General features: G+C 36.9%; 1 protein-coding gene across 5 annotated transcripts in view; it reads left to right on the plus strand.

Moving 5' to 3' along the window:
- Window positions 1–12,498, plus strand: part of TTC7B (tetratricopeptide repeat domain 7B) — a 135,972-nt gene that overhangs the window by 18,113 nt on the left and 105,361 nt on the right. For 4 of the 5 annotated variants that reach the window (XM_082762487.1, XM_082762489.1, XM_082762490.1 and 1 more), the window contains exons 2-3: window positions 2,901–3,055; window positions 4,178–4,346. In XM_082762487.1, coding sequence (XP_082618613.1) covers window positions 2,901–3,055; window positions 4,178–4,346 — 324 coding nt within the window. Of the gene's footprint in view, window positions 1–2,900; window positions 3,056–4,177; window positions 4,347–12,498 lie in introns of those variants that run through there. The other variant, XM_082762491.1, reaches the window with a different exon arrangement.

Below are 12,498 nucleotides of genomic sequence, written 5' to 3' on the forward strand. Positions count from 1 at the left end.
TTTCAGGGGTGGATACTGCAGTCAATGATGTTTATTATCATTCTTGGCAACCTAGACATTGAGAATGCACCCTAGGTAATTTTGTGGGTGATAGAAAACTGGGGGGAGTGTAGGGCTACCATTTTGAGGGATATCAACAGGCTGGAGAAACCATTCCATGATTCTGTAAAAACTCCTGTAGTTCAGCAAAGGCAAATACTGTGGTCCTGTACTTGAGAAAGAATGACTGTTTGTTGCAGGATATCCTGGGGTCAGCTGTCTAAAAAGCAGCTTTGCAGAAAAGGATCTGGAGGTCATGGTGGACAACAATGAGAGTACAATTTGGCAGCAAACCCTTGTGGCAATGAAGGTCGACTGTACTCTGTGCCACATTAATGGAGTGTAGTTACCAGTTTGAGGGAAATTAGTGTCCCCTATTGTTAGTCACTTGTGAGACAGCCTCTGGAATACTGCACCTAGTTTTGGGTTCCCCAGAATGAGAAAGACGTTGGTATAGTAGAGTGAGCCATGTGGAGGGCCACCAAGATAAGGGAATTGGAGCACATGTCCTTGGAGAACCAGCTGAGAGCTGTATTTGCTAAATCTTAAAAAGAGAAGGGTAAGAGGGGATCCTACTGCTGTCATCTTTCTTCCCACCTTGACAACAGAAGTGGTCTCTTCTCAGAAACGTACAGCAAAAGCACCAGAAGCAAGGGCCAAAAACGTGCAATAAGGGAAATGTGGAATGGATAGCAAGGTAATATTTTCCACAGTGAGTACAGTCAAATGTTGGAGCAGGTTGTCTGGAGGGGTCGTGTAATCCCAGTCCATGGAAATACTCAAAACTAACTGGCTGTGGCCCTGAGTCGCCTGCGCTGCCGCGGAAGTGTGTTCCCCATATCTTTTTTTTTCCCCACTTAGTACATTGACATATCTTTTATTTTTCATTCTTGCTGAAAAGACTTCAGTGAAAGAAAAACAAAATTATTGTAAGTTGCTTTAAATATTCCTGGAAATATGCTGGTAACATTGTGAATTTATGGGAACAAACTGTGTCCTTCTCTACTCTCATTTCCTCGGGGGATTTCAGAAAGAAACTTCCAGTGTTAGCAGTCTTGGTTGCCTGTGGAATTAAACATAGCAATTGTGCAAATTGCGGATGAGAGTGGTGTGGTCCAGGACTATGATCTGCTGTGGTAAAGGGGAAGTTTCTAGCTGTCCCTCTTGCTCTTCCCCAGAGAGCAGAGCGCAGCAGGTGTTGAGGCAGGCCTGGGAGCGTGGCTGGCCGTGACTCGGAGCTGGTGGCGGGGGGCCACGGACATGGGGTTTCAAGGCCTGGGCCTGGTCCCTCCAGGTGCTTGTGCTGAGAGCAGTGAGCGTCTCATTCCCTGCTTTCTGATGTACTCTGATGGTAATGTTTGAATAAAACTCATTCTGTGGTAAAGGTTTTTTCTTCTTCCTTTTTTCTAAGCACAGGAAAGACTTTACAAGCCATATTAAATCATAAATGTGCTCCGTCCTGACAGACCAAATACTGAAGTCCTCTTTAATTTGCTTGTTCCCTGCTAACACAGCTAAAAGTGGATTTCTTGTGCTTTTACCAAAACAATTATTATTTACTGTAGAACTTTTCTCATTTTAATTCTGTTCAGAAACATTAAATTTCTAGTATGCAAGGAGATTAGTTAACCTTCAATGCTGTATAGTCTAAGCTGCTCAGTCTTCACATTTGTCAGAACTTAAATTTGACTTTTTTGTTGTTAAACTGTACACTTAGGTACATCAGATATTTAAAATGAATTTTTTTTCAGTCAGGCTTTGTAAACTGATCAAATTCTTGATTAACAAATGTGGAAATTTTATGCTGGACTTGCTGATGCATGTCAAACTCCCATTTGCAGCTAAATAGCTATATATTTTGCTATATGAGCATTGAATAGGTAAATAGAAGCTTTTAGTTGGCAATTAGTGGGTAATAAAGTTTTATTGTTATGCTGTAGGTATATTATTGAGCAGTAGTAATATTTTGGTTTAGACTGGGAATTGTATGCATATAATACATATTTGAAAGATGTTGAGTGTCACTGCTTTTTAGAATGTCTCCAAAGTAATGGTGCGCTAGGGAAATAATTTATTTTTCCTTCCTTTATCTTTCAAGGGACCAACATTTTTGGCTAGCATACATCAAAGCTGTATCCAGAGTGCATTGTTGTCACAAAGATAAATTATACAGAAAGCTCACAGTTTAAGCAAAATAAAACGCACAAAGAGGCATAAAGATGCTCCTAAAAGAGTAAAGTACAGGTAGAAGTGTGGCACCTAAAATTACTTGGTATCATCTGACCTAAAGATGAGGTGACCAGCAAAAGTATGTTTGGTGGGTAGAGGAATTAAATTGTTACTGCAAACTTGAGTGAGGAATCTGACAACCATGTTCTGAAAGCCTGAAAACTAAGCTGGCTGGTAACCAGGCTGCATCCGTGACTTGTCTTGTCTTCATCTGAAAACTGAGATCTTTCTCTTCTGCAGTATTCTTTAAACAGCTAAACATGCGTGGATGCATTTCAGAACACAGGTGTGTTTTTATACATGCAGAATGCTGCAGAGTCAATGAGGCTTTTGAATCAAATGTTGCTTTTTAAGGTAGAAGGGAAGAAGATAGTTTACTACTGTAATTTGTTACAGCCTAGAACGTAACAGACTTAATTCTACAATTATATGCATATAAAAGATAAATTGAGAAGTAAAATGAAGAACCCATGTGACATGTTAAACCCGAGTAATTGGCTTTGTGTTTGTTTAGGTTAGTTTGTTTTTAAAATTTAGATCTGAAAATTTTCAGTGGAGGCAGTGGTGTCTACACCAAAACATCAGTGAAATAAACTGATTTCTATGTTTCATGTGTGTGTTTTTATTTACAGATGACATGGCAGAACTTCTCCTCGGAGAGTCCAAACTAGAACAATTTCTGAAGGAAAATGCTCTTAAACAGAATAGCAGTCCACGGGGCCCTAGGCCAAAGCTGACTGAAGTCAGGAAACATCTCACAGCAGCACTTGACAGAGGAAACCTAAAGGTAAGTCGGTCAGTCTGAGCAAGAATTAGAAAATGTGAAATGGACAACAGTGTGCTGCTAATTGTGGAGATGAACGTGGAAAGTTCTTGTGTGTGGATTTATTGTTATTCCCAGAACATCATCAGTGCTATGCTATTTCATGTCTTTTTGTTTCTTCGTGGATTTTTGTTCAGATAAATTTCTCAAATCTTCTTTCATTACAATAACAAGAAAATCGTCACCAACTTATGAAATGCTTAAGTGAAGTCTTTGCTGTATATAAATAAATTATTCTTTGGAGTGTATTAGGTAGAAATATGTGGTTATAAAACCACAAAATACTTGACAAATTTCTGTAATAGACTCATGAGTATGCAGGAAAGACTTCTGAAGTTATGTTTGGGGACGAAAAGTAAGGTTTATCCTTGAGAAGAGCGTTTATGTCACAAACTTTCGATGTTCTTAATCATTCTTTTCCTTCTTTGCTTAACTATTGTTGTAGGTACTAGTTCACTTATTTTTCTATATTCATAGGTGTCTTTTGTAAGATGAGAACCTGCCTTTTCAGTCATCTCTAACTTCCATTTCTGTGTTTCCAATGATTCATGGGAGGATTTCCTTCCCTTCCTTTTTTCCTTCCTTGAATCCTTTTTTCAAGATGTTTCCTCTACCCTGATGCTTTGAAATTGTGCACATTAAATATATAGGCTGTGGAATACAATCTTGAGATTTGACACTGTTATTTTGAACTGTACTTGTGGTGTTAAGAAAAAATCATTGGAGGGGTTGTAATGATAGGCTGTCTTTAAATAGTTTTGTTACCTGGCAAAGCTGTCTGCTGCTTGAGAGGTATTACTGGTGCATGCGTAAACAAACATACGAATGTGAAAAATGACTGATGATGCTGTTCAATAACTTGCTGGAGAATGATTATGTGGCTTCACACCCTACCTCAAAGCTTCCCAAATATAACATGAAGATAGAATTTTGGTGATTAGTTGCTCTCTCACAAGATATCTACTGTGGGCTTCCACAATTAGTATATGCAGAAAACATGCCGAACAATTGTCAGGTTTGATAGATTTTTTTTTTTTTTTTTTTTTTCCTGAGGAACAAAACCTTTCTTATTCCTCTTCCTTCTAGCCAGAATTCTTACAAGAAGCTAACTTGATTATGGCCAAGCTAAACTATGTGGAAGGTGATTACAAAGAAGCTCTGAATACATATGCCAGAGTTGGAGTTGATGATTTGCAGCTAGCTGCTGTGCCGCCATATAGGTTACGGATGATTGCTGAAGCATATTCTACTAAAGGTAAGATTGCTCTTTCCCATATAATAATGTTAGAAATAGTTTTAAAAAGTGAATCAACATTTTGTCCAAAGTGAAAGAAATTGTTGGCATACATATAATCAACACGGTGATACAGTGCCACATGTGCAGATGAGTGAGAGGATGGCTTATTTCCTTTAAAATAGCCAGAGCTTGTGCTAGGTTGACAAGGCTCTTACCTCTGTTAAAATTTCCATTTTAACCCTGCTGTTACCCAGTCAAATTTTTATGTGTGTTTAAAAGTCCTTCAGTATCTGAATGTCCTATAACTTTCGCAAGATACTAGAAGTATTGGCACTGTTCCTGAAAGTTGTGTTACAAAAGTAGTGCAGTTCTTCAGTTGCTGTGGACAAAATTGAAGAACCTTGATTCACAATGCTGTGTACTGAATGTTAAGATGCATAGCCTAGGTTATGTTAAACTAGAATAAACCTAAATTGTTACTTAATTGAGTAAAGTAATCATGATAAATGAAAAGGACTTAAAGCAATGTTTTTCTTTTGCAGTTTAATTTTTAGAAATCTTCACTGAATATGTATCTTTTTTAAATTTCAGAAAATGTTTTTTGATTAATACAGGATAGTGAAAATTGTAATGCTGGCCTGGTGTCTTAAGGTGGCAGTACCACCTCAGTTTAGAAAACTTGTTCGTGGGCTGTGAGCTGGGTTAACGTTTTGAGGAAAGTGGCAGTTTGTATGCCATAGGTTTATGAGAATTTCCTGTCTGACTATGTTTGCTTTGGTCTGCTGTGTTTAAATTTGGGTTTGACATGCATACATACTGTTTGTTACCGCAAGAGAAGAGTCAAAGTTAGCAAACACAATTTAGGAGAGACTTCAATAGCATTCACTGGTAATTGTTCAAAGATTGTTCCTGGTCTTTGAAGAGGGTAACTGTTTCCACTGAAAATGGAAAGGGAAGGATGTGGGGAGTTTTTATGTGTGTCATAAACTTGCCCAGGTCTCTCATATGCCATCTGTGTGTGGGTTGTGAGTTTTTTTGTTGTTGCTGTTTTTTTGTCAATAACCTTCCATTCAGCTTTCCCTTTCACCCATCTGTGAAGATGGCTGTTGATTTTGTCACTCTTCCTATGCAAATGCAGTCTTGGACTTGATCAACTGTAAGTGCATAGATTTGCTTATCTCCAAGGAATCCCAATAAGTTAATTGAATATTTTCCCAGAGCGCAACTCTTCTGGCTCTGTTTTATTTGGCCTCATAAGAATATAGAACAGCTGAAATATTAAGACACCAATTTTGCAGAAAGGATTGCTATTATTTAGTTTACTTGATATGAAATTAATTGATTAGAAAATAGTAAATACACGTCTTGCCTTAATTTCTTCTCTACCCTGGAATATCTTGTAGATTCAGCTTTTAAAAAAAGAAAGGGAGAAAAGGCACATCTGCAGCCTAGATGTGCTTTTAATTGTTGCTTCTGATTTCAGGTTTTCTACTTAAACACTGAAATCTGTTGTATCACACCTGATCTAATCTTGATCAGACTTCACTGCTTTGGTCACTTTTACTGGGTGACTGGATTTCAGATTACCTGGGCAGACTAGCTGACTACTGCTTTTTTCCTTTTGCTCTGCTCATTTCCAGAATTGCGTTGTTTTGCCTTTTTTTTTTTTTTTTTTTTTTTTTTTTCCCTACAATGTTTTATTTTTGAATGGGTAATTAATGGAATTTTGGAATTTAATATTCCTTCTTCCCAGGGTTGTAAGTTTGTCATCTCCTGCGTGTTCTAGAGTAAGTCTGAAGTCTCGGAGTGGTCTTAAATTCAATATTCAAAGTTTAGAAGCATTTAGAGTAACTGACAGCTAAATAGCGAACATTAATATGCAGTAGTACAGTTAACTCTCCCCTTCTTCCCCCTTCTCCTTCCCTCCCCTTCACTCCCTTCCCCGGAATTTCTATTTTCCACTTTTTAGAGCAGTTTATAAAACTTTTCAGTGTGAAGGGCTTCTTCAGAAGTGATTGGAGACTTGTAGTTACTATCAACTAAGTACAAGTTATTTTTAAATAGATTTTGTCCTTTGCTGTGACTTGTATTTCTACTTGTGGTTTAAAGGATAATCTGAATATCTGAAGTTTCCTAAGTATTTAGCTTTTATTTCTTTGGCAGTCATGAACAGATCACCATGTTCCCAAGAAATGCCTGTGTGCGTGCATCAGCCTGGCTGCCCTGCTCGGCATGGCAACATGCAGAGGCTGTAAAAATACCCGCTTCAGTTCCCTAATTTCAATCCACTTTTGGGCAAACCCAGTTCCACTGGATTTGTAGTCAGCAGGATATTGGTATCCTGTTTTGTAGTGGTCAGGCACTGATATGCTTGCCTGACAAAGCTGTAAGGCAGAAAAAACTAATGGGAGTTTTTAATTGCTCTACTTTTTATTGTTACTTTTATTTTTTTTTAATTGCTACAATTTTTTCCTCACTTAAGGTAGGAGTGCCACAAATGCTTCCCTTTTTACTCTGAGCTTTACATTCTGTAATGGAGGTGAGGGATTGAGTAGGATGCTTGAATTGAAATGTTGTTTATTCTTCTGCAATTGTTTCAAGGTACTTAATTGAACATGTTATGCCTAGACAATTAAGTCTACTGCAAGCCCTCAGAAATGGCCTGCTTTGTGCCTGTGCACTCTTACCCTTGCAAAACACAGAAAGTACATTTTTCTGTCCTTCACAGCAAAGGGAGATTCAGCATGTGTGTACAAATGAAATGAGGTGCAAAATGAGCCCAAGGTCAGGTTCAGGCTAAGCTTTGTTGGAGTTTTATCTACTAATGGCTAGTAAGAAGGAGAAGAGGAAAAGCAGTAGTGGCAATTGTGGGGAGAGGAAATGGAATTGGAACATTGGAGAGGAAGTGAGGTTCTTAAACACTTGTTGAACTCTGGAGTGTGTGCATGTATTTGTGTATGTGTTTATATATGTATGCATACAAATATATGGGGGCATACATAAACATAACATGTTTACGTAAACATATGCATTTATACATTTTTTATTGTTAAAAAATAAGATGTGGCAAAGAAAAAAAATCAGAAGAGGAAAATTCTTACTGACACTTCAATTTCTCCAGAATAAGTGTGTCTGAATGCATTATCCACCAAGCTGTTTGTTGTTTTTTGTTTGTTAGTTTTGTGAACCTGTATCTGAGAACTTACGAGATACAGAACTGCTGTGTCTCATGAAGACCAAAAAGCTAATGGGCTGGTAGTTTTGTGAGGGGGGGGAAAAAAGAGACTCTTTTTCCTGGCTTCTGGCAGCAAATGCAGCTGTCTGCTCTGATGTCTAATGCGTTTTCTTGGGTAAAAGATGATGGAAGAGTGGCCTGATGAAAAGTTATCTGCTGCCGTGTCCATTAAAACAGCACAAAGTAGACTAGCCAAGTGAATATGCATGAGGCAGAACTTCAGAAACTTGATTATCATAGGTCAGGATTCAGTACTGCTCGGATATCTCTCACCCAGAGGTGGGGTGGAGGCAGCTACCACACAGTAGTACTCCTGAATGGAGTACAGCTCTGGTATTTTTCTGCCTTTCTTCACCATTTCACGAAATTCACAAGTTAAAAATGGAGGAGTAGTGAAAGACAGTCTTCTTTTATGTGGTTAACTTTGTTGATAGGCATACTTTTCTGATCTTACACCCTTAAACTATTGTGATTTTTTTAAGCTAATTTTGATGCTGTGCTTCTGAGCAATTCTATTCTGTGTATATAGAAGGTGTTGTGTTGGAATAGCTGCAGTATTAAATTTCAAAAACACAATTTTGAACAAGACATCAAGAGGGGGTAATTTTCAAATGGCTTGTAAATTGAAAAGAGTTCCAAACCTCTTATAAGAGGTTAATTTTGTCTCTTTAGTATCATCTGCTTAAGTTCTTCACTAGATCAATTTAATTGCCCAATTCTCAATTTTGAGACTGAGGAAAATCTTAACTTAGGAAGAATTGAAATAAGACAAGTTATGAATCCATAAAGAAGTAACTAAAGATTGTATATGTCTGAGTCTTTTTCCTTTTTCAAGTTAGGCTTGTATACCTACCTCCAACTTTCTGTACCTTATTCTCTTCAAAGACAAATCAGAAAAAATTGTGTATGGCACTGTTATCACATGGTAGTGTATATTTAGAATCCATTTTAATAATGACTGAAGCTAATATTCTCTTAAGGATATGCTCTCTGGGAACAGGACAATTAAGTTTTTGCAAGTTTTCAGCAGTATATGAATGAGGTAATATACTGGAAAGTGCGCAGAGGCATTATTCAAATACCACGCGTGGCAGTATCTTCTGTGTTTCTAAGCAATTTTTGTTTGCTTATGGAAGCAGAGATGAGATACACAGTGGGATACTGAGGTGTTAATTTGGGGAGGTGCAACTTCCCAGCGACACTCAAATTACAAGTATATATTTAACTGGGAAATAAGGTTAGCAAAATCTAAGTTTACATGATTGTGATGCTGCGTAAGTCAAGATATGACTGAAAAATGGATGTGTAATTAATACTTGGCATTACAAATCAGTGAATCTTTCCACATATGCTCAGAGATGAACACTGCAATTTATAAGTCCTTACAGTCTGCAATGCTGTAAACTTTTGATTTTAGTTAAGAAATGGTGTTCATATTTACTGTCTTGTCATAGATTAGTAGACTACCGCAGGTATCTGACAAGATAGCTGTGTTGCATTAGGGTCACGTTCTTGTTAAGTACATGAGAGATGACATATGTAAGTTAGACTGCGACATTACAGGATTGTAACCCTGTTGCTGCAGGCCATTCTGTGTCTCATATTGCCTGTTCGAATAGCTGTGTTTATATTTAGATGATGCATGTTGAGTAAGGTGAGATGGCCTTTACTGCTGCTGACCCATATTCAAATTTAATGTCACGTTTACCAAGTTAAATGATTGGCTATTAATTAGTTCTATTTACAGAAACGTGGAAATATTCATTAGGTTCAGTGAGAGTGTCAGCTGCATGTGAATTGCTACTTTGCAGTTAGCAAAGATCCTGCACTTAACTTTAATCATACCCGATCGTAATGAGATCTTGTGCGTTGCTAGCCTGTGTCAGCAGACACCAAGCAGCCCTTCATGGAAGAATGCTAAATGAAAGCTGTTTTAATCATTATGCCAGAGATCTCTAGCCTCATTAGGTAATGGGTCAAGAACTCAACTTCCTAAGTTCCCTCCTCCCATATTGCTGTGCAGAAGTTTGCTGCCAGCAAACATTCTGCAGACCGTGGCTGGGAAGCTTCAGCCATAGCTACTTAAAACTTTTTTCAGATAAAGCTTGGTTTTCCCAAGTCCTGCTTGAATACGGGTTGAGGTAGAAAAGCCATGAGTTTGTCCTGCTTCCTTCAATGGAGCTTTAAGCTCTAGTGCTTGAAATCTAAACACTGAATGAAAATAATTTGGTTCTTCTATTCTGTGTTGTTATGAAAATACAAATATTTGAAAACTGTTACATTTAGAGGAGAAGTGTGGCCAGTCATTTCACAGCAGATGTTGTTACAGCTATGATACATTGTTTCAGATGATATGATAATAAATCCCCAAATACTGTTTTGGTTTTATTAACTGCTAAGTATTCACTTCAGAAAAGATATGAGTGTTCCTGCCATTAGAAACCAGGGTGTGTGTATATATATGTGTGTGTGTGTGCGTGCGTATTTTTATTTTTAAATTTGAAGAACTTAGAGATGCTTTGAAGAAATAGCATAACTCTGATATTAGAAAAAAAAAAAACACTAATGAAGTAATATTGCAGTATGAGCATAGATGATGAAATACTGACTTCAGCTCTGGAAAGTGGTGCTTGTAATGCTCTGAGTTTTGTCTAGAATGGATTTAATTCTCTGTAAGTACCCTGTATGTAGAAAAATTAGCTAGCCAGAGCAGCTTCTTTAAATTCAAGTTTGCTAAGAGAAAAGGATATTGACCTTTCTGATACCTTTTCTGAGAAGCTGCTTGGGTATGCAAGTAGCTATAAAGGAGATTCCACATCCTAACAGTTGCTGGAGATTTTTTTTTCCTGTGTCTTTGCATGAGAGGGATGGGAAATCCAGCATATTTGAAAAACCAAAGAGATTAAATATTTTTGTTTCCTTATATTGTGTAAAGAAATAGGTAATTCTATGAAGACAATGTATCTGCAGTAAGAGGTACTTTTAATATAAATATATTTTCCTAATGCCTATTCTTAGTCTTCCTCCTTTTATTAATTAATACTTTACAAATACCAGTAGAGAATTGACAGGGAAAAAGTTTATACTTTTCTTTCAAAAAAAAAATAATTCTCTACACACAAAGCACAATCTTTGACTGAGGACTTCTAGAAATAAGTCCTATACTTCAGTGAAATTAGCAGTGCTCATTCTAAGTTCAGCAATAAACTGTGGGAGTTCCTTGGTGGCTGTAACTAGAGCTGTTCCAATTTTTTTTGTCAAAAATTACTAGTAAGTGTGTGCTATAATCTATATAATTGCTTGTTCTAAATATGTAAGCTAAGTACGAAGCTTCTTTAAAAGCAGAGATGAAAGGTTGGTGCCTTTTGTGTACAGCCTATGGAACACTTACCACTATTGCTTTGCATATCCTATAGGGAAGAATAAAGGATGTATACTCAGACTTTGATTTTACATGTCGAAGGAAAACAGGAAGCAAACCCAGGGACCCTTTCTATTCATGCGACTTTTTCCCTCTTGCAAAAACATGTTTATTTACTTAAGTATAAAATAGTCTTTCACTTTTGTTTGTTTTTGTCTGTCCTTTGAATTGACTACTGAGGACAGGAGATAAACCACAGTTATTACTTGTGGTCTCTAAAATTGACAAGCACTTATACAGACAAGGTACTGACTGGCATCTTCTAAGATCCTCAGTTACACAAAATGCCATAAATGTGACAGATGCGACAGGCTCTTCTCAGGATTGCGGTGTGTAGATGTATGTTTTTAATGGTTTCAGTAGCAATCTGGGTGGTTTGAGTACTTGGTAAAGATCTGAAATCTGCTGTGGATTCCCTTTTGACCTTTGAGTAATTTTTGCTTTACTTTGTAAAATGAAATGGGGATGTTAGTTGGTTTTCCAACAGAAAGTCTACTTTTTTTTCTTTTTAATGAATGAAAATGAAAAGTCAATGTAATCAAAACAAAAAACTGCAAAGAATAAGCAAATCTTATCCATGAGAACTTAAAACTTGTTAGTTTATTGCTCATTCTTATGAGGAACCCTCTTTTTTGGGTAGTAGTTATGTGTATGTGATACTGCAGTTAGTTTGCTCTTGTAATGTACTTGTTTAAAAAAAAAAAGGCTTGGCATAACTTTGATCACTGATTTGAGAGCATACAGACATGAAGATCACTTGGAGTAAGTGATAAAACTATCTACTGTCTGCTTTCTAAATCTAAAATATGGATAATTTATAATTTTTATAAAAGATTTAAAGAAAACCTTCACAAGCTATCATGTAATTGAAATATCAGGCGTACCTTTTTCTTGTTCAAATACTGTTTGTTGCTGTTCTACTCTTTTGACAACAATTTTAGAGTTACTTGGCAAAACACACAAGCTTAACTAGAATGGACTTGTATTCATTTCACTGCTTCTCACTTTCTTTTCCCTCAGGAGTCATCTTGCTTGATATCTGGACTAGATATGTATGAGATAAGTGTCTTCCCAAAATAAAACTGACCCAGTTTGTTAGAAGCTTTTACTTGAAGGTGGTTTTGACTGGAAGGGCTTAAACTTAAAAGCCATAATATCAAAGTCAATTTGTGATACCAGCTGGCATGATATTCTTGAATACAAGCTAAAACAATATCAAGAATAAAGGTTAAATAAACCAATTGCTGTGACTTGTACAACAAATGCAGTAATATTTCATAGCAGTAACTCTGCTGAATTTCTCAAAAAATAGAGTTGAACATGTAACTCTTTGCTGAATATCTCAAAAAATTACAAGTAATTAAAGAAATTTGTACCCTTTTCAGGCAGAAAAACAGATTTTTGCCCGGGAACTGTGGAAATAAGCACATAGGGGAGATCTGACTTGTCCAAATGCATGTGAACATTGTCAGCAGATTATTTAGGGTGACATGTGTGTCTTTGAATTCATGTGT

This window comes from Aythya marila (genome assembly GCF_965140915.1).
Source record: "Aythya marila genome assembly, chromosome: 5".
Classification (NCBI taxonomy): Eukaryota; Metazoa; Chordata; class Aves; order Anseriformes; family Anatidae; genus Aythya; species Aythya marila.